Consider the following 20,299-nt stretch of genomic DNA (forward strand, 5'->3'; position numbering starts at 1 on the left):
ACCAAACCAAACCAAAACAAAACAAAAAAACCACATTCTGTCCTGTCTCAATATTTTAATGTTCACCTCTTTGAATGCAACATGATTTTTTTTTTTTGGTAAAGATGAATGCATTCTAATTTAACATGATATTTTGAACGGGAAATTTGGCTGAGCACATCAAGCCCCACACGTCGACTGTGACTGTAAAGCAACAGAATGTCACATCAGTACATCTATTGCACTTGGTGAAGAAGGCCAACTCCTCCTTTGTCTCCCAGCTCCAGAAGGCAATGCGTCTCATTGGCTACGCCAGTTCTTCTCGCTCCAGCCCGAGTCTTGACGTTCATGCCTCTAGTACATCCATCGCCGCGTCCTGCCAGGAGTTGGAAGTCTGACAAAAACAACATTCCAGTAGCTGCGTCTCCAGCTCTCGAGTCTAAAAATGAATTTTTTTTTTTTTTAAAAAAAAGGTGTGATCTAATCACGGCCAGCGACTTGATCGTACGGACTTCCACATTTCATGAGTTCTGTTCATCACGGAAGAGCAGGATGAGGTCTCTCTGACCAGCACTAACACTGTGTGACCAATCAGGTATTACAGGGACGCACGTTCTAGGTGACAGAGTACACGACATGATGGAAATGAACACCAATCTTATTGCACATGGTGTCTAGGCGAGCAATAAAAACACTGTGATACGGGATGAAAACTCTTTTACGTCTTGCTTCCTCTCAGCCCTTTTACTCTAGAGTCTGATGTAGCAGCGATATCAGTCGACATACATGGGAGAGCTGGGAGTAGCTGGCATTTGATCCAGGATTTTACAAACGTAGCATGCGACCTCAACGGTACGTTCCTCATACATCAAAATAAAGGGATGTTTCTGTAAGAAAAGTGAAAAAGGAAGAGGAAAAGAGGGGAAAAAAAAGGAGTATGTATTAGAATCCAAACTGAACTTCTCCCAGTTTTACAGCAAAGAAACTGCATTACATACGGTCATAGGTAACGGTGGCTCCACAGGTTCAGAGAGACAAGTGGAGCCAACTTAACTTCATGCAGATAGGTTAGTGGGCAGAATACATGCCATTAGGGTTAGTGGGTGCCACCCAGGCAGGAGGCCTGTGAACTCATCAGTGTAGCAGGCTGTGGCAGACAGCAGGGCTGTTGGAACACAGCGGGAGCCTCCATCACCCCATCTGACAGCCAAGTAGCATGACATGAATGCCACTCACCGTTCCCTTTACTACATGGTGCAAAGACCAAAGCTGCCTTCCACACTTCTGCCCCATCCTCTCCAGAGCCCAGGGCTGGGACCCGCTGCACTCACTCACTTTCTTATACTTCACTTGGACCAAAAGTTTTCACACACAACTTTGCTAAGTTGGATAACTCTACATCTGCACAACTGTTGCTGGGATGACTATATGTTACATCTAACATCCTTGGGGAAGCTCAACGTAATAAATAAACGGGTGTGAAACTATCCCCCACACTTCCTTCACTGCCCAAAGCAGTGCCACACCCAGCACACTGTGACGGAGGACTTTCACAGAAACGCAAATTCGTTGAATGATGCAAATTCACTCGTGTTTTCTGATACAGGCAAAACTAGTGCAAACTAATTTGTTCTAAGGATATGTTTCACATACACATTCAGTGCATAAGGTGAAAGCTAGGATTCTTTAGGGGTAACTGTTCTATATTTTAAGACCAAAATTTTCCAAGAGAAATTAGTCAATCAGTAGGAAAAAATAGAATTATGGATTTTTCCGATCCTAATACCTTTATCTAAAGAGACACTGGGTAGGTACCGTGGCACTGTGGGTAAGCCACCACTGAAGTTGTCTACATCCCCTACCAGAACGCCAGATGGCAGCCCCGGCTACTCCTGTCCGTCAGCTTCTCACTCATGATGGTTCAGAGTCCCTCCCACCCATGTGGGAGAAACCAGAGTTCCAGGCTCCCAGCTTCAGCCTGGCCCAGCCCGGGGTTGTTGAGAACATTCAGGGAGTAAACCAGAGGTTGGAAGATCTCTCTCCTCTTGCCTTTCAAGCAAATAAACATTTGTGTGTGTGTGTAGTAAATAAAGCACCCTAGAGTACAGTGAAGCCAGGCTGATCACAGAGGATGGGGACGCGTACTGCTTGCTTTCTGACTCAGCATGCCAGCAGGACCTGCAGGGCGAGAACGCACCTAAAATGCCCAGTTCACACTCACCAGAAGTTCCTTATACTTTGGCCTTTTGGATTCATCCTTCGTAAGGCTAGAATAAGATAAAAACAATGTTAATGAAACGGAGGTACATTCATTCTACTGTTTCTTTCACATACAAAATACTGCAATAAAATCAAGCATTTTTCTTTCCCTTTAGAGCCAAAAGTAATAAACACAGCAGATTAACTGCTAAACACGGCAAAGTGTGGATACAAAATCAGGTGGCCTATCATCTAAGGCTATTTGGTACAGGATCATCAGTGAAGAATCAGAATACTAGCTAAGCCGCAGGCAGGGATGTGTGGTCCTGCCAGGACAAGCGCAGGTGGGGCTCGGAAGTCAGCAAGTCTGTATCATGCTCATTTTTAGGTCAACAATCTTGTACTGTTCACCAGTGATATTTTTACAAATATCCAAATGGTCTTTGGTAGGGGAAAAAAAAAGTTCCCAACCCCTGTAGATTAAAGGTATGTGTAAGCATAAAATTATGTATCTAATCACGTTCATGTTTTTCGTAAATGTGTGAATGTCTGTCTGCCTGTCCATCCGTCCATCCAAAGATTACCCAAGAGAAAACAGCAAGTAATTCTGAAAGGTAAACTATAACAAAAATTTTACTAGTTAATCTTAACTTTCGGAAAATTTCCATACTCTGTATCTCAATGTTATGTTTTTTGGTCCAGAAGTTTAAAACGCTACAACTTCACTAAAGATTGTCTCAACATAAAAAGGGTTCTGTTGGGTTGATTTTTTCTCGTTGAATTTTCCTTCATCTGATGAAAGATGCCAGAAGGATTTTTATTGAGTTCGTATTTACCCTATCCATCTTGATTCCTATTTTAATTACCCTCCAAACGTTAATTAAACTCCTTTCTCACGATCAAAAGTTAATATTGACAACATGGCTTAGCTATTTCTGAACCCGCTGCTGTTTCTTATCCTATGTTGTTGGTCGTGGTGCTAGGAGGTTTCCCTCTTAAAGAATGAAGGACTTACTCTTCCAGTGCCAGGAATGCTGTTGGCAGACAACCCTTTATTGTTGTCTCTTCAAGGACAGTCAGAAGAGGAAAAGCAAACGCATCCTTTTTAGGGTGGCTTGTCTTTAACGGCTGAGCCACAAAAGGGTAAAATGTAACCTTCTCACCGAGCTCAGCTGCTCCCCCTGCCCACTCCTGCTTCCTTCTCGGGGCTGGTTCTCACCCTCAAGTCCATCAACATCACCTTTTCTCGCATTCATCTCTGTCTCACACGCCTGACTTCTAACATCAACCTACGGACACCTTGCTTCTAGGTCAAGTTTTCTTCTTGATCAAGGCTATTGTTTGAAAACTGCCTAGAAATGGAAAACTCTCAGCTTTTCTATTCCTGAAAAAGTTTGTATTTCTCCCTGATTCTGAATGCTACTTGAAGGCCAGAGAAGGAGACTTTAGGACCAGGCTGACAGTTGTCTCCCTTCAGCATCCAGGACTCGCCCTTTTACTGGCAGTTATGTGGAAGACAACAACATTTCTGCCCATTTGATTATCAACCCTGAGCATCTGCCTATTTTTTCCCTCTGTTTTCACTTTCTCATTGTTCTGCCACTTTGCAAACCCTTTTCTTTCTGTGTACGACACCTGTCCCTAGACCAATTCTCAAGTGCTTTCCGGGAGTGCTTCAAACACTGCTTCTCAACTCTCAAAGGAGCCTGTGTTTCCAAAATAGACACCTTAGGATCTCTGCCTTGGCTTTTCATGGGCCCTTATTCTTCATTTCATATTTTTTCCAATCTATTTTATGCTGGGGAAACTCCACAGTTTCACATTTTCTTAATTCCTTTTCTAAGAATGTAACACACGTGTAACCATTATATAGGTTATAGGGTATCATGTGACATTCTGAAACATGGATACATTGTCAATGTCCAACCTGGTCAATATTGTCTGTCTTCTCAGAAATTTAACATGTAGGTATGGTGAAAACATTCAAATTGTATCTGCTAGTATTTTAAAAAACACGGAATCTGCAGTACACTACTGTCACTCTACTCCGCAAGAGATCCCTGAATTTTCCCAATTTCTCCCAAGCCCCCAGTAACTGGCATTATACTTCTAGCTTCTATGAAATCACCAAAGATGAGATGGTTTATTTCACAATGACCTCCAGTAATTCAATGTATGTTGTTATAAATGACAAGATGTCATCTTTTTTTATGGCTGACTAGTATTCCACTGTGTGTATGTAACACACATTTTATTCATTCCGCTCAGTGGATGGACTTGACTACTCCAAATTCATTTCTCTAACTCAGTCTTCTAATTATATCCGGTTTAGAGTTCATCAAGTCTGGTGTGCCTTTTATAGCAATAGCTATGTTTCTTCCATTTCCTTGACTTCAGATTAAATAGTTTTCATATCTGTTTCACTTGTTTTATTTCTTTCTCAGTTTTAATGGAACTTATACTTTTATAAGTTTATTATAACTTACAAAGCATCCTAAATATTCTTATTTTCAGCTACAGTGTTATTTAGCTATCTATAAATTTATTTGAACTTGAAGTAAATTCAGGTTCTGTTTTATTGGGTGCTTTTGTTAGCATCTGACTTTATGAATCTTGGAATTTTGGTCTAGTGACTCATTCTGGAAGAATGTGAGTACTTTCTATGCATATTTGTCTGCTCAAAAGATAGTTCAGTGCCTACCAAGTACTGCCACCTGACTCTGGAACATCACACAGAGTTATCTCAGGCTTCCTCCTCTTCACAGAGTCACCAGTTCAGAACAAGGTCCTCCAGTAAACCTTTCAAGTTCCAGGCCTGCGTTGACAGATCCAGGTCTACAGCCTGTTCTGTGCCTGTATCTTAGCCCTGCTGCAGTCAGAGCTTATGTAGGCTGTGGGCCAGACCACAATGGAGTCCAGGATCATTTATGTATTTATTTATTGGGGGGCCCTCCAGATACTTGCTCCTAAACAATGAGTCTGTTTCTGGTCTGTGCACACACAACACTTGTAGAACTTGGATCCTACAGTGAACAAGGTCCCAGCTGTCAACTCCTACTTCTAGACAAGGAATACAGTGAGCCCAAAGCTTTGGACTTATGTCACACTTTATGAGTATTTCTATTGCATTTTTTTCACCGACACAGATGGCTTATTTGGTAAAAACTCTCATGTCTTCTTGGTTTTTTTTTTGCTTTTTCCATTTCATTTGGTGTCAACATGTGAACTCATGAGGCTAACTGAAGGAAAATCTTCATTATTATTATTATTATTATTATTTCTGTTGTTTTCCCTGACATGGTTTTTTAGGTACAGAGATTACTGCCCTCCATCCCCCCTTTGTCCCTTCCCAACCTCCGCACACACTGCGTTCCCCTTGCTGTTGTAATAGTACAGTCCTTCAGCAACAGTCACAAGCCCAGCATTCAGCTATTTACTGTATCATGGCATTGTGGCTACAGGCAATGGTGGAAAATCTAGTATCCAGCTGTCAGGGCAGATGTAACAGTTTCATTGGGAGTCCTTTTATTCCGGAGTAGTGATGCATACATACTGCGATGTATCTCAGGCAAAATCTCAAACTAAATTCCTATTAGTAATGATTGTTTTGTCTCTCAGTTATCACTGACAGCACTAATCTGCTACTGCTAATATAACCCAACTAATTAGGCTATCCAATAAGTGAACCACTAGCCACACAAACTAAGTAGATAAAAACACTTCCTTAGCCACGTCACAACAGCCACACTTCAAAAGCCAGTGGCCATCTGGACAGAGCAGATTACAGAAAGTTTTTTTTTTTCATCTCAGAAAGTTCTATTGAGGAGTCAGTGTTGTGGCAGCACAGGTTAACCTGCCACCTGCAATGTCTGGCATTCCATATACAGGCATTGGCTCACTCCCAGTTGTTTCATTACAGATCTAATTCCTTACCGACGTGCCTGGAAAAGCAGTAAAGGAGAGCCCAAGTCCTTGGGCCTTGGACTCACATGAGAGACCCAGATGGAGCTCCAGGCTCCTGGCTTCAGCCTGTCCCAGTCGTGGCCACTGCAGCCATTGAGGGAGTGGGTCAATGGCTGGAAGTTCTCTCAAAAATATACAGCTTTATTAAACTCTATAACTCGGCCTTACAAATAAATTAAAATTCGATCGGGAGAGTTTCAGGTCTGTCTCCCAGATCACTAATATCTTTCCAATTAGATTTAATCTGTCTGAACCAGCCATTTAGTGTTTGCATCTAGGTTTTTCAATTCTACAAGTTCTATTGGGCTCTTTATAAATGTTTTCTGTTTACACACGCAAGTTGATTCCCTCTTGTTAAAACCTTTGTTTCTGATCATCCTCATTATCTCAGTCCTTTGCTGTTACTAGCTGAATCTGCTAATTGTCCTTTTTATTTACTACTTATACCATACTTAGCTTTGTCTTAGGCATCCCCCATTGCACATAAATATATATATAGATGCATTTATATATATATATATATATATATATATATATATATATATTATATACATATATATATAAAATCTTATCTATTATTTGACAGGCAGTTCGAGCAGGGGTGGGGGGAAGAGATCTTTCATCAGCTGATTGCTCCCCAGATGGCCACAATGGCTGGGACTGACCACACTGCAGCCAGCAACCTGGAATTCCACCTACTTCAGTTTCACCTTTTTGCACTTTCCTCTGAAAGATGAACTGAAGGTCGTCGTCTACTTCACATAATTGATTAACCACCGACTGCCAAGTATAAGGCAGGAAGGAGTGAATGCTGGCGAGGAATCCCCGACAGGTAAGGAGATCTGCAATGGCTCCTCAAGACATTTTTAGGATAACTACTTCTTCAATGACTATCGCACAAGTTGCCTTTTGTTCCAGGTCTCCTACTACCCAACCAAGGGAACTCTGCAAACATTAAGTGTTCCCTAAGACTTTTTTCATCTGTACATGAGGAACTCTGGAGGAGTCCAAGCCATCCCTGAACCCCGTCTATCTACGGTTTCACAGAAATTGCTTGAAGGCACTTTCCGTTCTTCTCCAGGACAAATAAAGAATTTTGTGGGCCTTGAAAAAAATTCCCACTGGTGATTTCAACAGTGGAGAAGAATTTCAAAAATGTGGGCTTCATTTTCCATCACAAGTTTTATCCTGTTTTGCCTCAAGTAAATTTTTAATTAAACCACACGTACAGAAAACACCACAGTTTAGTGCAGGATGCAAAGAACAGTAACAGCGTTCTGACTGCCATCACCTTCTCTTAGCTCTGTCGGCCTCTAAAGGAACTAGGCACACATACTGTCTTGCATCTTGTTTCTGTTAACATTGCGAACTGATGGCAGCACAGGTCCCGATGCTAACCACACACCACTGAGGAAAACATTGCTAAAATGTTGCCTTTTGCAGATCTATTTTTATATTTTGCACATCTTTTGCTACAATTTTTAACAATGTATTATCTAATTTCCTGTGAACCAATCTTCTAATTGTAGGTTAGCATGAATGGGCTTTTCCAAACATTCTTGTATGTGGCTTTCCAGTACATTCGTTTCCATATTCTTGTTGAGTGTAAGGCTAGGACTTGAGTTGCTGAATCACGGGTTCTATTGCAGCTACATTAGAGCAGCTCTGTTGGATACTGCTGATTTGTTCCGAATGAGACTAGGTCTAATAGCTTCACATCCTCACCCACACCTGTGCTGGTATCTTTAATGAAATGTTCTGGTAATTGTAATGGTAGTTCATGGCAATTTTGATTTACAGGTGTCTGATGAATAATAATGCTTAGGGAGCACCCTTTAATACGTTGATTGGTGATTTTAATATCATCTTTTATAATGCCTTTCAAGTATTTTGCCCTTTTCGGTTGTCGTTTCCTATCAATGAGCGTAGAAAACAACTTTGAAGTCTCTATTGCACAGCTTGATGTTTCAGTTAGGGTTGTCTTTTAATTCATCTTTTAAGTTCTCAATTTTAGTGAGATACAGCTTTGACAGTCTTTTCCCTTAAACTTCAGTTGCCTTCAGTGTGCTGTTTAAGAAGATATAACTTCATTGTCTTTATCCAAGGTGCTAAACACTTGGAGGCAGTGACTTCTCCACCACCCACGGCTATTTGTCACAACACTAGAGTACTACAAGAGGGAGATCCTCCTCTAGGCTAGCTGGAGCCTTCTACACAGGCACAGGGATCCCCGAGTCTCAGCCCACAAAGTGAAACAATGTCACCAAGGTCCTTCTCCCCGCCACTCCATGCCTGATGTTGCCAGGCTTGAGTACCCTCACTGTTCTCACACACCGTTCTCAGCATTCGTGAATCAAGAGTGCTTACCACAAGTTGACAAAGTTGATGAAACTCGGGGAGAATTCCCTTTCCTCAGAATTACTCAGCTGTGGCGGATCTCCTTTCACGACTTGTGTCAGCTGATCAAACACACTATTCCACTTCGGATAAGGAAACCGGCCTGTGGCCAACTCGTACTAAAAAGAGCAAACGGGAAAATACAAAATACATTAGGTATGATTTACTGTTCCCACTGCAATGGTTGTGATAACAATGTACACTTCTCTTGTTTGACTCAAATACAGATTAGGACAGAGTACAATCTTCAGATCATGAAGGCTAAGTGTAGGTTCCATTTAGAAATGAAGATAATATGGAGAACTCAGTATCAATCAAATCAGAAACTTAAAAATGAAGGAAACACCAACGTGAATCTGATGTTTCCAAAACACCCATTCCTGGCTCCTCTACGGGATGCTGGAAGGCTGGTTTTACAACTTCTCCAGCACAGAGTCACCTAAATGGATCGCCATGGTCTAGAACAGCAATCAGATTCCTTTGTGAAGGAAATGGACAGTCAACACACAGGAGCCCAACCCAAGGCAACTCAGCAAATTCTGTTTGACAACTTTCTGTAGTGACTACAATTTGCACCGTAACCAAATCTACCTACCAAATCAGAGTCAAATGCTCCCAGACTAACACAGTGCTGCCAGCATTTCTAACCCATACCAGGACAAATCTGAAGTATCACCTGTATACCCTTTCCAATCACTCGAGGGTCAAAAATCCTTGGAAATAAACAGTGAAATGGCTCAGCTTTTTCGTATTCTGTCATGAAACAACGAAAACATAGAAATTGTACCTTCTCTAGGAAATACATCTAAAACTGAATCTCATTTTATGTGCATCGACAAGTGACATACAAGGATAAAACTAAACTTGTTTATGGAGGAAGATGGCATGTAAAAGACAGCTAGAAAACAAGTATTACCTCAGCAGGCTGAGAAAGAGAGGAACAGCAAGACACACACACACACACACACACAGAGAGAGAGAGAGAGAGAGAGAACCTCATCTCAGCAAACATATTCAGAGTTTCCTGCAGCTACACACACACATGCATAGGAAAACAAGCATGCATAAACACCCACAGAAATTTCTTCTTCTGCTTAAAGTCTCTTTATATTAAAATTACAGATGTTTCAAAAGAAGAAAAAACTATTCTTTACAGCATTAGAAATAACTTTATTAGATTCATTTTTGGGTGGGGTTTCACTAAAAGAAGGGAGCTGCAAATCATAATGTGATAGATTTAGCATCATTGAAACTAACCTTGTCATTTATGTAAGACTGTCTCTAGGAAAAAAACAAATTATATACCAAGTATATACTCCAAGTATCTTACGTATGAACAGTAAGGTTTAGCTAAATGTAGTTAAAGGCACTTATTTTTAAAAATGACTATATTAATGCTGTTCAGAAAAAAAAATTGTGTTTTTTTTAGGCAAAAGAACATACTTGTTATTTTACATTCTACTGGGGATGTCAGAGATGGGTATTTCTGAACCACTACCTCCCTTAGAGCCAACAGCTGCCTTAGCTCGAAGCTGCAGCCTTTGGGACCAGTTGGCAGAGCTAAAGGCTGTCCAAGACCCATGTTTTCCCCTGCTTAACCAAGAAGGGGAATAAAGCCCTTCTTATTCAGTCAGTTGGCTTCACAACAGAAAATCCTCCAGGAGGTAGCTCTGGCATATGGCCACGCGGTAAGCAAGCAGCAGGTGGGGTTCTCTGAAGAGCAGAGCAGTAACCCACTCACTGCACAGACTCCACTAGGCCTGGCTGCAGGATTCATCGAGAAGAACTAGCTAGGGTGTGAGCTGATGTGCAGGAAAGGGATTCTAGAAGCAAAAAAAGGGGCTAAGGAACAAAGTGGACATTCCTGACAATGGGAGAACGAGAAGAAAAGGATTGGGCTCCATACCTCATCAGATAATTCCACCTAGGCATAGAAAATTCAGCTCTAGTGTGGAAGAAGCCATTGAGGCTATCCAAAGTCAGAACACCCACAGGAAAACAACACTTTAAAACAAAAGCTGGTAAAATGAAAATAAGCATATAAATATACAACCATTCACTCAATGTGGGGAGACTTGAGAGGCTACTCAGCCTCTCTCCCCTAGCCCATTCTTAGTGCAGCTGCTGACACTGAAGCCCAGAGATTCAGCCTTAACATCAGCTAGCCTTGGACACGTCAAAAAAAAAAAAACAACCTTGAGGAAAATGAGCAATTTGGTTTTAAGGTGAACACATACATTTTTCCTCTAACAATGAGAAACCACAGTCCTTGTTAATAATAGTCAAGGTGGGGGGAAAAGATGCTCTTGGGAGGAGTCGGAGTCTGACTAAACTGTGTCAAGAGGGTGAACCCACACAGACGTACCAACGTGATCCCCAAACTCCAGACGTCAGAGCGGACATCATATCCTTGTCGCGACGCGCTCGGGTCTATTCTTTCAGGCTGAAACACAGAGAGAAGTCCAGGGAACCAATTAGGGCTTTCTTCAAACCAGAGGCTATAACTAAAAGCAACAGCAGGGTGAGGAACCACAGGCCAGCCTGTATGGAGGAATTCACATTTGGGGCCAAGGAGTAGCGAGGAGGCTGTCATTCTACTAACAGCAAATAACAAAAGCAACAAAACACCATAACTCAATGAAATTTCCATCAAGGAAATCCAAACAGACTACTGCAATTTTCCCTCTTAGGACACAGAATCTGAAGCCAAGGAGAGAGAGAGAAAGAGACATAGAAAGAGAGAGAGAGACAGAGAGAGAGAGAGAACCAGAAAAAAACAAAGAAAGAACTACAAGGTTAGACCAGCAGATACTAGTGGTAAAAATGAATAACAACCAAAAGAATGGGTCTTCCCGATTTTAGTCTTGGTTTCTGTGGATAAGGCCCAACCACTCTAGGCACGACATGAAACAGTAAACATAAGATAAATCTGTGTATCATTATTCCACCCATTCTAAACCTAAGAAAGCTAAATATGCCACCACACATTCTTTTGAAGGCAATCAGCTTCTATGTACCCAAATTAAAGCACCACCAATAGAGTTACGCATTATTCGACCATCTGAACAGCAAATACCACTTCTAGAGTTTCTGTGCAGTAATGGTCTTTACATATCCTTGATATTAAACGCCATCATGTTCATGTGTCAGGGAAGCAGAAAAAGCAGAGGGGCTGGGGCGGGGCACCGAGTCGGTCACAGACCCTGTACTAAAGCAGAAGTAATTGTTGTTCAAAGAAACACAGAGAAGTGTAAGGAAAGATCTACTTACATAATTTTACAGCCAGTAATGATTCACTTAAGAGATCTAGGCATTTATTCTGATTAGAAGCTCTCTTCTCCATCTTTAGGTATTATATATTTGCTTGATAATGTACACATCATAGAATAGCCTCAGTCAACCAAAGAGACAAAAGGCTCCATGCAATAATGTCAGGGGAAAGATTTCTGTCAAATTCCTGTGTGATAAACTTTTTTTTATTATTTTTTTGTATTATTATCATTTTATGATACATTTCCATAGGCCTTGGAATTTCCCTTTACCCTCTCCCCAAACTCCTTTCCCCTCCACCACTGAGTTCCAAGCAGTTGAGACAGTTGTAAAATAAAAACTCGTTTCCTCAATTTTTCCTTTCTTATTTCCTGGTAGTCTTTGTAGGATTTCTTACCAAACACTCTTGTCTCTGTTCTGCCGCTTTCCTACATGGAGGACGTCTGAAGAGTCACTTCATTTCCTCACCTGTAGCAATGTTTCCTCCTAATGTCTTTTTTAAAAAATTATTACTATCATTTTATGATACAGTTCCATAGGCCCTGGGATTTCCCTTATCCCCTCCCCAACTCCCTCCCCACTCACTGGGTTCCCCTATATTCTTACTACAGTATAGTTCTTCATACACAGTCATATGTTCATCATTGTGGGCATGGACAGTGGCAGAGAGTCCAGCATCCTACTGTCAAGATATAGGTAACAGTTATAGGTAATGTCACTGGATATGATAGTCTCCTTACAAAATTACTGCACATCTCATTAAACGTAAAGCCACAAAAAGTCCTCGCCTTGAATGCGCCAGGATAGCATATGGGGACTGGTTCTGGTTTTGGTGGCCCTGCTTCCTATCCAGTTCCCTGCTTGTGACCTGGAAAGCAGTCAAGGATGGCCCAAGGCCTTGGGATCCTAAACTCATGTGGGAGTCCCAGAAGAGGCTCTGGGCTCCTGGCTTCAGATTGGCTCAGCTCCGGCCATTGCAGCTGCTTGGGGAGTCAAACATCAGACAGAAGATCTTTCCTCTCTGTCTCTCCTCTTCTCTGTATATCTGCATTTCCAATAAAAATAAATAAATCTTTTTTTTTAAAAAAAAAGACATGAAGTTAAACAACATGCTACTTAATTACTAATATGTCGTTGAAGAAACGAAAATGAAAATCAAGAATCTTCATGAAGATACTACTGTATAATCCATGAGTCAGTGAAAAATTTAATCAGAAAATATTTTGAAGAGATGAATAAAAATCAAAACCTATGAGATATAATATTTGCTGATCTTTGTTCATGAGATGTATCTTCTGTAGGCAACAAATAGATGGGTTTTGTTTTTTCAATCCAGTCTACTTGTCCATCTATGACATTTGATAGATGAGTTTAAGCCATTTACATTCAGGGTTAATATAAAAGGGTGGTAGTTTGGTCCTGTCATTTCAGCAATGGGTTGTTCATTGATTTAATCTTTTGTTGTTATTTTACTGGGATGTTCTTCACATTTGCCTTTGGTTTAGGTGGGTGCTATTCCTTTTCTCTGTCAAGAGAATATCTTTAAGTATTGTTTGTAGGGCAGGTTTGGAAGAGGCATATTCTTTTAACTTTTCTTTACTATAGAAAAAATTTCATTTCATTTTCAAAGACAAAGGAAAGCTTTACTGGGTAAAGATGCTTCCAGCTTTTTGTTTGTTTCCTCCTGGTGACTAAAAATATTTTCCAATTCTGAGATTCTTTCTTCTGCTTCCTTCATTCTATTTTGGAGACTTTCCACTGGACTTTTAATTTGCTCCACTGTATTCTTCATTTCTGATATATCAGATTTCACTTGATTCATTTCCAGTGTGACATATTCCCTAAATTCCTTGAACACCTGCTTTACATGCTTCTCGTTGTTGATAAGAAACTTTATAGCAAGTGTTTTCAATTCTGTATCCGCCATTTTCTCAATGTCTTCCTCACTTAACTCTGAGGTTGGCAAAGGCTTTCACTCCTTTTGCAGGTGAGTCTTTGGCAATATTCATTGTACCTTTGTCTCTTCTTTTGCTCTTAGTCATTATACTTCCGGTTATCAGAAGTCTTCTCCTTGGGGCGAGTTTCTAAGCTGTGTCACCCACAGGCCTACTATTTGAGTTTACTTACTGTTGTTGGCATAGGACCCTTTGTTTGCAGCCACTTGTGCCACTCCCTCCAGCAAGTTCCAGGTCTGGGTTCTTATGCTGGACTTCCACCATGGTTTCTGTAGCCCCAGCTACTGGCTCACCACTCTCCACCTCCTGTGATTCCACCATTATCTGTACAACATTTCTCCATCTTCCAGTTCGAGCAGTTCCCAGGATTAGGGAGACACCAGGTATCCTATATAGCTAGATTGTTGGTGGTGCTGATCTTGCCTGTTGGCCATTAGGTCTGGGAGCCACATGGACCTATTTTGAGCCGTATGATGCCATGGTCGGTATTATTTTCCCTGTGGGACCAGTGTAATGTACTGAGCTCAGCAAGAACTCACTGAGCTCAGTACATGCACAGCTCACTGTTGTCCCTGTAGTCTTAAAACCCCTACCACACTGTACAAAATAGCACTTGATGTGCCACTACTACAGTTCTTGATCTGCTGGCCTTCAGGACTGAGGGCTACCCAGATCTATCTTGGGTAGAACCTGCAGGATTCCATCTTGTTGCAGTTCACTGAGCCAGAAATGAGTTCACTCCCAGCTCAGTGCATGCACAATCCCATTGCCTTTGTCTCCTTAAACAAAACGGTGCTGATTTGACTTTAGGGGGCAGAATAGGCTGTGAAATCCACTCTGATCCCACATTATCCATCTAGGACCTTCCACTCCATCTCTGCCTCTGGTCAAATCAAACAGACCAGCAGGACAAGGAGTTCTTTATCTGGGTTTACGTCTTTACGTCCTGAGCTCCCAGTGAAGGTCCCTTCCCACCTTGTGGCTGGGGGAGTTTCAATTACTGGAGCAGTTCAGATCACTGATTGCTGAATGCCCATGCAGTATTGGTTACCACAACCCCACACTATTGTGTTTGCTGCTTTCCTGTGTCTGTCAGTCACCAGGTGCCCCTCTGCTGTTGTTCTGTCCTCTCCTATTTCCTGGAATGTGCCCTCCCTGCTGCATATTGACTAATGTTTCTCTGTTTAAACACGTCCTTACCCTATTCTGCCATCTTGATTATCTCATGATAAACTTTTGTTAGAAGATTGGAAATCAGGTCTGTTCTTCAACCACAAATTAACTAAATTAGAAATCAGTAACACACACACCTAAAACATCCTCAAATACCTGGAGATTAAACAACACACTTTTAAATAACACATGGGGCAAAAATGTCTCCGGCAACAGTAGAAAAAAAAATGCTTTGACCAAAGCAAAAATACAATAAAAATTAATGCAAAATTGTAGGATGAAAGGAAGTGTTCAGATGGTAACTTGTAGCAGGAAATGTCACCTAACTTTATGGATTAAGGAACTAGTTTATTCTTTAACTAAAGCCCAAATAAGCAACAAGAAGGAAGTAATAGGGAAAAAAACAAAAATAGAATGGAATTAGTTGAGATAGTAATAGAAAAAAACTGTACCTAAGAAGTCAATAGAACCAAAATGAGTCTTTGAAAAAAATCAACAACAGCATGCCGTTAGCAACACAGGCCAGGAGGAAAGGAGACTCAAACCACTAAACTCAAAGAAAAACAGGAGAAGAATGCTATCACTACTTAAGGAAAAAGAAAAACTAAAATGGACATATTCTCTGAAAATGAAAATTTACCAAAAAATAGTTTAGAACCTGAATTATCTTAGGATGATGTTATTTAATAGGTTTGTTACTATGAACTGTCACGAAAAATTCAGACCCTAATGGGACCACGAGTGAACTCTTTAAAATATGCAAGTAACAAATAAACCTTGACACTTGTTTTTCGAAGAACAAAGAGGTAACCCCACCCACCTTCTTTTACAAGTCTAGCACTATTTATATATAAAAAAATACTGACACTACAAGATATACAAAGATACAAAAAGCATTAAAATATGAAGGAATCTACTCCAGCAAAACAGGAAAAGGAAATATGTCATAATCAAGTGCAGTTCATTTTAGGAATATAATACACAGTTAATATCAGAAAATCAAGGTACAGAATAATGGAGAAAGAAAGCGCTTGCCACAATGGAGGCAGAATTAGCATCTGAGAGAAATTCACAATTCAGCAGTCGCAACAGTGACAGTAACAGCAGCTGCTGGCACACTAAGGAAAACGTCTTCCCTTCTCACAGGATGCTTAGAGCTAAACATCACACTTTTGGGTGAAAAGCGGAATCGTCACTATTGGCAAAGAGGTCTCTTCTGCTTCTGTTCAGCACCACACTGAGCTCACAGCGCGCACAGAGGCGGACAAGAAAGGAGAAAGTAACAGCAGTGTTTGCATGAAGACACATTCACATTTCCACAACTCCTCACACAGAAAATTCCTGAAACTAATAGTGAAGTTAAATGATTAGGTCATGGGACACAATATATACAAGTAAACATCTACAAAGCAAGGATATTTATATGCCACCATAGCAAAATACCAGAAAAGTTTTTAAAGCTCCATTCACAGGGTCCAGCATAGTAGCCTAGTGGCTAAAGTCCTTGCCTTGCTTGCGCTGGGATCCCATATGGGCGCCAGTTCCTGTCCCACCTGCTCCATTTCCCTTCCAGCTCCCTGGCTGTGGCCTGGGAGAGCAGTTGAGGATGGCCCTGGGCCTTGGGGACCCTGTACCTGCAAAGGAGACCTGGAGGAAGCTACGGGTTCCTGGCTTCAGTTTGGCTAAGCTCCGGCCTTTGCAGCCTCTTGGGGAGTGACTCAGCGGGTGGAAAATCTTTCTGTCTCTCCTCTCTGTAAACCTGACTTTCCAAGAAAAATAAATCTTTAAAGAGAGAGAGAAACCTCCACTTACAATAATGGTTTCAAAAAACCATCAATTCCGTTGATAAGTCTGCAATGAAAACTACCCTGCTAAGTCCCTCAGATGAACCTACTGCATGGCATCAACGCAATGCACACTACTCAGCAATAATTAACAGCACGAACTACCAACATGGGCCCCAGCTGACAGACAGCTGGCAGGCACAAACAAGCTCAGAATGCTAGATTACATTTATGTCAAACGCCAGGAAAGATCGAAACCGAATCTGGCAGAAAATAGAATAAGATCATGGTTTCACACAGGGGAGGAGTGTGAGAAGCAGGTGCACAGAGACTTTGGTGACAGGCATATTCTGCAACTTGACCGCTCATGATGGCACTGTGGCTACGTCTGTCACCGCTCAAAACGTACCTACCATCTGTGGTTACGGTGGTAACGTCATTCTGAAAACCCTTGTGTTTATGTCATGAACAGCTGGAATTTCCAGCGTGTTTGTGTGTCAGGAAAACTTAAGCACATTCCTGGACATGAGGCAACACCAGGATTCCATCTTTCACCCAAGGATTATGTAAGTCAGTTTCTGACTCTCTTCGTTCTTCCCCATTCACTAGGGTCCAGACACTTAACAGACATGACAAACTTGGGGATTTCTGCTCTGTAGGGATGTAGATAATTTGTGTCTCCAAAGAGATACCTAGCAGTTTTATCCAGATGGCTGAATATTTAACCTAGCCATCTCATGCCAACATTGCTCCTGACCATAAAAACTGAATTACTCATACACTGCTTTCAGTTACTTTTACCATCGTGATACATTTTTACCATAGGGATGTTCATTCATGGTAAATAACTTTTTTACACTCATTCTTTGTGTATGTAGGGTTCTTTCACATTTTAAAAATGATTCTTTAGTGTATACTTAACATTGAAAAAATGAACTAGACAAGTATCCCAAATCTAAATCAGAAGAACAGGCCTGAAAATCAAAAATCTGAAACTCCAACAGCATAATACTAACTCAGAAGAGAGTATGCAACATTAATAAAAGCTACCAAAAACTAAGACAAAATCATTTCATATTGTGTGTGTGTGTGTGTGTGTGTGTGTGTGTGTGTGTAAGGAACCAGTGTCCTGGAGCGACAGGTTATAGGCCACCACTTGCTCCACCAGCATTCCAGAGCAAACTGCTGGTTCTAGGCATGGCTGCTCTGCTTCCAACCCAGTTTACCATTAGTGACCTGGGAAGGCGGCAAAGATGGCTCAAATACTAGGGTACCTGTCATCCAAACGCAGATGGAGATACAGGGGAGGTTCCTGGCCCCTGGCTTCAGCCAGCTGCAGCCCTTGCTGATGTAGCCATTTAGGGAGGAAAACAGGAAATACAAGACCTAGCTCCGAGTCTTAAATAAATAAAAATAAACCTAGACAATCTATAAAAAGGAAATTTGCAACAAGTATACAGGCTAATATTGAAATATAAAACATAAAATAAAAAACAAAATAGAAAAAATTTCCAATGACATTAAAATTTTTTAATTCCCAGTAGTTTTGCATAAAAGATGCAAAAAATGAATAAGCATCAATAATAGCAAACGACTTTTCCTGAGATTTGAAAAAAAAATCATGATACTAATATTTATCTAAAAATGTAGGAAAATAACACTAACAAATTATACAAACAATCCGAAATCTAAGATTTTGGTTATAAGGGTATTAATTTCAAACAACAGAATTTGAAAGTACTGATTTTTTTTAAGGACTCACACTGGTTAACTGTTGGGAGAAAAAAATGTGTATTCTTTCCTTTGACAACATATAGGTTCAGACTGGAGTAGGATTTTAAATGTGAAATATAGGAGCCGAGGTGGCACAGTGGATTAAACCATAACTGTAATGCCAGCATCCTAAAGGAACGCTAGTTCCAATCCTGGCGACTCCACTTCTGCTCTAGTTTCTGCTGAGAAAAGCAGAGAAGATGGGCCAAGTTCTTTGTAGGCCCATATATATATTTTTTTTTAATTTATTTATATTTATATATTATTTCAATCTATTGGAAAGGCAGATTTACAAAGAGGAGGAGACACAGAGAGGAAGATCTTCCATGCGATGGTTCACTCCCCAAGTGGCCACAGTGGCTGGAGCTGAGCAGATCCAAAGCCAGGAATCAGGAGCCTTTTCCTGGTCTCCCGTGGGTGCAGGGTCCCAAGGCTTTGGGCTGTTCTCGACTGCTTTCCCAGGCCACAAGGAGGGAGCTGGATGGGAAGTGGGGCTGCCAGGGTATGAACCAGTGCCCTGTATTGGATCCTGGCACATGCAAGGAGGTCTTTATAGCCACTGGGCTACCATGCCAGTTCCACAAATACACATTTTTAAGTGATATATAAAAAGACAAAAGTTAGGACCCGACTCTATGGTAGACAGTGTCAGCCAGTGGTGTCCAGAGAGATTTCACCGTGACTGGAGTGGCAAGATCGGCAGCAATACCGACCTGCTGAAATACAAAAGCCACTTGAACACAAGCATCGGAGCATGCCCCACGTTGAGGACCTTGAAATGGTTGGGAAGCTGAGTGTGGCTTTTCCCCTTATCTCTCTCCTTTGCCCAAATACAGGTAGGAAAAAAGAGATTGTCAAAACAATGGTCTCAACCACTTTCCTCTAGCCCTTGACCCTTCACACACTAATCAAGTACGTAAAAATTATCAAAAATAAAATGTATACAATTTTTTCAAACAAGAAAGTGGGCCCAGCATAGTGGCCTAGTGGCTGAAGTGCTTGCCCTGCATGCACTAGTATCACATATGGGCGCCGGTTCTAGTCGCTGCAGCCCCGCTTCCCATCCAGCTCCCTGCCTGTGGCCTGGAAAAGCAGTCAAGGACGGCCCAAAGCCTTGAGACCCTGCGCCCGTATGGGAGACCCGGAGGAGACTCCTGGCTCCTTGGTTTGGATCTGTTCAGTTCTATCCGATCTGACTTTCCAACAAAAATTTTAAAATAAATCTTTAAAAAAAAAAAGGAAATGACGCTTCAAAACTGAGGGATAAGTTAAAATATTTTCAAACAAATGTAAAAGGGCATGAGAGGGCAGTAGACAGTATTTCAGTATAATACGAAGAAATAAAGTAACTATATGGCCAAATGCAAAAGCTACTATTAACTATATTTGCTTCTAGTTACTTTTTAAAAATTTTTTTTTTAATTGGAAAGTCAAATTTCAGAAAGGAGGAGAGAGAAAGATCTTCCATCTGCTGGTTCACTCCCCCAGTGCCTGCAGTGGCTGAAGCTGAGCAAATGTGAAGCCAGGCGTCAGGAGCCTCTTCCGGATTTCGCATGTGGGTGCAGTGTCTCAAGTCTTTGGGCTGTTCTCTACTGCTTTCCCGAATCACCAGCAGGGTGCTGGGTGGGAAGTGGAGCATTCGGGATGTGAACACGCATCCACATGGGATCCTGGCACATGCAAGGCGACAATTTAGTCACTGGGTCATCATGCCAGGCCCTCTTTTTAATTCTTATTTAAAAGATAAAAGCGTAAAATATAATCATTATAAATCTTTTTACTGGACACATAATGTACACACATATA

At 41.2% G+C, this 20,299-nt stretch overlaps 1 protein-coding gene across 3 annotated transcripts in view; it reads right to left on the bottom strand.

Moving 5' to 3' along the window:
* Positions 1-448: 448 nt before the first annotated feature.
* MAP2K4 (mitogen-activated protein kinase kinase 4) overlaps positions 449-20,299 on the bottom strand; it is a 118,784-nt gene continuing 98,933 nt past the window's right edge. For all 3 annotated transcript variants that reach the window (XM_058675395.1, XM_058675396.1, XM_058675397.1), the window contains 4 exons: positions 10,904-10,981; positions 8,509-8,657; positions 2,201-2,246; positions 449-866 (listed from right to left, as the gene is read on the bottom strand). In XM_058675395.1, coding sequence (XP_058531378.1) covers positions 753-866; positions 2,201-2,246; positions 8,509-8,657; positions 10,904-10,981 — 387 coding nt within the window. In that variant the 3' untranslated portion in view covers positions 449-752. The remainder of the gene's footprint in view (positions 867-2,200; positions 2,247-8,508; positions 8,658-10,903; positions 10,982-20,299) is intronic.

This window comes from Ochotona princeps, chromosome 17, assembly GCF_030435755.1.
Source record: "Ochotona princeps isolate mOchPri1 chromosome 17, mOchPri1.hap1, whole genome shotgun sequence".
NCBI lineage: Eukaryota > Metazoa > Chordata > Mammalia > Lagomorpha > Ochotonidae > Ochotona > Ochotona princeps.